At 38.6% G+C, this 4,348-nt stretch overlaps 1 protein-coding gene across 6 annotated transcripts; it reads right to left on the bottom strand.

Moving 5' to 3' along the window:
• On the bottom strand, positions 1-4,348 carry LOC133927195 (OVARIAN TUMOR DOMAIN-containing deubiquitinating enzyme 11-like). 6 transcript variants are annotated; one of them, XM_062373543.1, is made up of 10 exons: positions 4,194-4,348; positions 3,025-3,240; positions 2,471-2,544; positions 2,230-2,284; positions 1,914-1,988; positions 1,720-1,793; positions 1,559-1,607; positions 1,011-1,095; positions 789-845; positions 1-302 (listed from the first exon to the last, which is right to left on the bottom strand). In XM_062373543.1, the coding sequence occupies exons 2-10, from the start codon at positions 3,193-3,195 to the stop codon at positions 259-261; spliced, it is 684 nt and encodes a 227-aa protein (XP_062229527.1). In that variant the 5' UTR covers positions 3,196-3,240; positions 4,194-4,348; the 3' UTR covers positions 1-258. The 6 variants fall into 6 exon arrangements, with proteins under 6 accessions (XP_062229527.1, XP_062229528.1, XP_062229531.1 ...); XM_062373544.1 differs by having other exon boundaries at positions 3,025-3,196; XM_062373547.1 differs by having other exon boundaries at positions 3,118-3,196.

Here is a 4,348-nt window from a genome sequence, read left to right as displayed (position 1 = left end):
GATTACAAAAACCATAATAATGTACATTGCAAAGGCAAAACTTTATCGCCGTGTAGAAAGAACATGACCCGTGGATCTGAAAGTTTTACAGTTCCATATGTTGTTCCTTGAGGAAATTTTACAAGATTTTAGGTTGACTGTACATTAGCGGGAAGGCCTACACAGACTCAACTGGGATACTATAAAACTGGCCAAGGTCACAGAGGCTGCACTGACTGCAAAAGAACATCAGCTACTCAGAGAAGCTTCAGAATCCTCCTAGAACAGCCAGTGCTTCTTCTTAGTATTGCGGGTCAGGAGATCTGCAGAGTGCAGAAAAAGAACTCATTTAGAACTAACATGAATTAACTAGTGACGGAAAATTACTGAAATATTGAAGTAGGTTTTGTTAAAAGAGTGTGGATTTCGTATACAGGGGTTCTAGCGTCCTCATTAGTGAATTCAGCATGTTTGTAATGTTTAAAAAGTTCGTCAATAAATTCATATATGTAGTGCACTTTAAGTTAATTAAACCTGCAAATTTTCAATTTTAAATTCGTCATTTTCGAATCTCGATATCAGAGATGAATTTCATTTTGAATTTCTGCAGGTTTACTTATATTTATGTGTACTACATACATGATTTTTAATGGAATTTTTGAAACTTTGCAACATGTTGGATTAATCATATTTTCGCTAAAGGGGATGCTGGATCCCCAGAGCACCAACCAAATTCCCTTGTTAAAATTCAAGTATGTAAATTTGTTAATGCAAATTGGTGGTTCACCAGGTCTAAGCAAAATACTCACCGTCAATTGCATATAAGGAATTATAGTGTACTTCACACCAGAAGCTTAGCCAAAGCTCTGCAAAAATATGTGCCATCGAAAGTTTAGATGATGTATTTACTGTGTTGCAACTTGCAAAAATAGAATGCAGAATTATCTCAAGGGCAGAGCGCTGGTGATATAGAAGTTTGACATGGAACCAAATGTCTGAGCATTGGAGCAGCAGAGTATCGAGGCTCTCACCTTTTGTGGGAGTCAGATCCCTGGGGACTATTTCAATCAAGCAGGTGTCTCTAAATGATGTCAGCAAACAAATTTTGGCACCAAACTGTGAGAAGATACATAAGGGGAAGATGTGTTAGACAATTTCCAGAATACAGAAAATAGACATACTGATACTGTAACAATGAGTACTGATGAGAACAAGGTGGTTCCAAGGGTAAATATAAAATACAAAACAAAACACGAATGATCAGCTAAGGGATGAATCTAAACTTCAAACTGTATAATTCAACGAATTAGCAAAAAGATAAATTCTGGACATCTTTGACAAGGATTGCCAAACAAATTCTCGTCAAGAGTGAATCAATGATATCAGCCACCTTTATTAGTTATTTAGTGTCACAACTTGCAGTAGGATGCATTCATGCATACATGCAAAAGGACTTCTAGTTTAAGGTGTAGTAACAATTAAAGAAACCCCAAGAAAATTATGCAGAAAACATGCAGTTATAAAAGGTTTTACTCTAAGAAACCAATCGATCATCTCTAAACTGGAAGTGCTATGTTACCCGGTCTGCGGCCGCTTGTAAGGTCAGATGATCCCCCCATTCCCCAGATCTGCAGAAAAATGCATATGAATTTATGAATAAGTAAGTAACTCTAAAGCTAGTCGAGTATCTCTCTGGATACTGAACATGATGAGCAACTCAAATCTGTGTACAATCGGAACCTTTTCATTTTCTTCAAGTACACCTTATATTCCATTGGTACATAGCCTTCGTACTGTTTTCTGAATTCCTTTAGCTGAAAAAACAGGGTGTTCAAGCGCAATTATATATCATGAAACTATATGGTCAAATGCGTAGCGTAGTAACGTATTTTTTACCAAAGGAAGCCCACAGGTGAAGGCCAAAAAAAACTAACATGTTTCATGATTGCCTTTCTCACATGCTTGTGATAATCAGGATTGCGAAATATCTGGTCTGCCAAAGCTCGGAACTGTAACAGGATGGCAAAGAGAAGAATTAGGGGGACAGATTAAAGAAAGAAGTAACGAAGCCAAGTGTTGCTAAATGGCTTAATAATTTTGAGCTCAAATAACAGAGGCAAGTAAATCTTAAGGTATGATATAACAGTGGCAATCTATAAACTCATATGCTAGTTTGCAGCAGTGCTGATGATGTGGCATAGTATTTGATAAATGGAATGGTAATTTACACTAAGTAGTTGTAAAAGAAACCTGACAGTTCCCATCCCCCTCTATTTGAAATTCAGCCAAACCGTAATTGCCCAACCTGTCAAAAGAAAAGGTAACAGTAAATGAACTTAAGATAGAACTAGAAAAGAAAGCGCAACAGCATGTATAATTCTTTTTTGAGGAAAACATGTATAATTACACGGGAATTATTCTAAGAACTAACTTCTTGTGATGTATTCATGCGCATGCGCATGTGTGTGCGGGAGTGAGGGATGATTTTTACCTTTCCAGCAATCTTTCATGATCCAGCGTTGCATTATCAACATTAGGGATTTTTCCATTAACTCGTGGAGTGTACTGCCATAAAGGAGAGTATCACTAAGTTGATCATAAAACTGAGGAGAAAACCTGCTATTGTAAAGTAGGGCATTACAAGCTTACATCATTATTGTTTGATTTAACAATGGACACTTCAAAATTAGATCAATTATTTCGACTTAGCAGACTGACTTGGCACAATCTCCAAAATGAAAATTGACGACTTCCTCCATGATATTGTCATTAACAGAAAATTCATGTTCATATGAAAACACTTCCTAGTATAAATCTAACAGTACCACTTTTGTATCACTGAAACCTGTATATTGTTTAACAAATTGTTGCTTAAAATTTACGTAGTTGACTCAGGGCACCTTGTAAAAAAACAACGGAGGGAGTATTGAGTGCTACTATACTGACAAAGCTACGTTCAGTTGAGAGACAATTCATAGAGGTAGGTCTAGCACAGATAGTTTAATAGTGAAAATAGCAGCAAAACATTGATTGACTCTTGATTACCGGGATTGAGCCCAAATGGTACAGGCACTTCCCAAGACTTTGTCCACTGTTGTTCTTTGCTTGAGCAAGGAGGCTACCGATGGTTACACTTACTTCTTCCTCGCTCTCCTGAGTACTGCTGCTGATGCTTGAACTAGAGCTTTTACTAACAGGATCCTGCTGTCCAGACATGCTATCTCCAAATGAACATTGACAATATCTCAGACCAACGATAAGCTTCAAAGAAAACAAGTAGCAGTACATAACTGCAAGAGTCAGGCAACATGCATCCACATGATGGCAAGAAGTTATAGACAAAAGTTTCAAAGCAACTAATAGCAACCAACAAGCTCATTTTCATGGTTTACACATCAAAACATTTCACTGTTCGCATGATTGGAACTAGGAAAGAGGAATACATCGAACCTTATAAAGCATCCTTGGACAATAAAAATTCATACTTCTTGTCGTAACCATTACTCCATTTCCTTACATCCCATGGATAATGCCTAATGAGATTCCTCTGGATATTATATTCCAATTCCAACAAGAAGCAAACAATATAGCAGTATAGCAAAATGAGGGTCCCCCCAACACACTCATTAGTGTGTATCTTTCCACTGTAACTCTCCACTGTAATTTCTGTGTCTCTGATAGTTTCAGACGTTTTCAGCTCCCCATACCTCTTCACCACACGAAATCCAAGAACAACTTTCTTCTACAGGATCAAAGAAACACTCCAGGGATGTTTTTCACAGGATCCGAACTGATCAACCAACGAATAAACAAATAAGAAACGAAATGAATAGCTACAAAGAAGCTTAATTTCACTCGTCCTATTCCACCCAACAACCTCACTTGCGTAAATAACTAGTACTAAAATTAACTTAAATAATCGTTTCATTGGATCTTGGATTAATCAATCCAAAATTTTCGTTTTTTTTTCCTCTTTCTAGATATCAGTCAGAACTCACAACCAACTATCCACCCCATCAAGCGATCTAACTCTTCAGTCTATATTGGGCAAAAGGGAAGTTCAGGGATCGGAGCTATTAATCGCAAGAAACGGGGAAGAAGCAAGACTTCGCTAGTCGGCGGCACGCCACTCCACTCATGGAGCCGAATCGCGATCGCAGGAAAACCCAGCTCGCGAAACGAATGAACTGATCAAACTGCGGAGGGGGACTCACCAGCTTGCCGGATCGATGCCGCGGTGCGCGCGACAAGCGGCGCTCGAGTTCAGCAGCTCACACTCGCTGTCGGACACGAGAACGAAGGAGACGCGACGCCCTTCTTTCTTTTCCTGTCGGGCTTAGTTGCGAAAAATCGTGAAGCTAAGCTCCCC

This window comes from Phragmites australis, chromosome 8, assembly GCF_958298935.1.
Source record: "Phragmites australis chromosome 8, lpPhrAust1.1, whole genome shotgun sequence".
In the NCBI taxonomy this organism is placed as follows: Eukaryota; Viridiplantae; Streptophyta; class Magnoliopsida; order Poales; family Poaceae; genus Phragmites; species Phragmites australis.
The sequence above is the reverse complement of the archived record's forward strand: the minus strand, read 5'-3'. Positions and strand labels throughout refer to the sequence as shown.

Excerpts from the sequence above, each read along its gene's own strand:
- LOC133927195 (XM_062373542.1), bottom strand. The coding sequence starts at position 3,267 with ATGTACTGCTACTTGTTTTCTTTGAAGCTTATCGTTGGTCTGAGATAT. Across the intron at positions 1,794-1,913 it reads GAAAGGCAATCATGAAACAT|CTAAAGGAATTCAGAAAACA; the intron begins GTTAGTTTTTTT and ends CTGTTTTTTCAG. Across the intron at positions 846-1,010 it reads GGATCTGACTCCCACAAAAG|AGCTTTGGCTAAGCTTCTGG; the intron begins GTGAGAGCCTCG and ends ATATTTTTGCAG.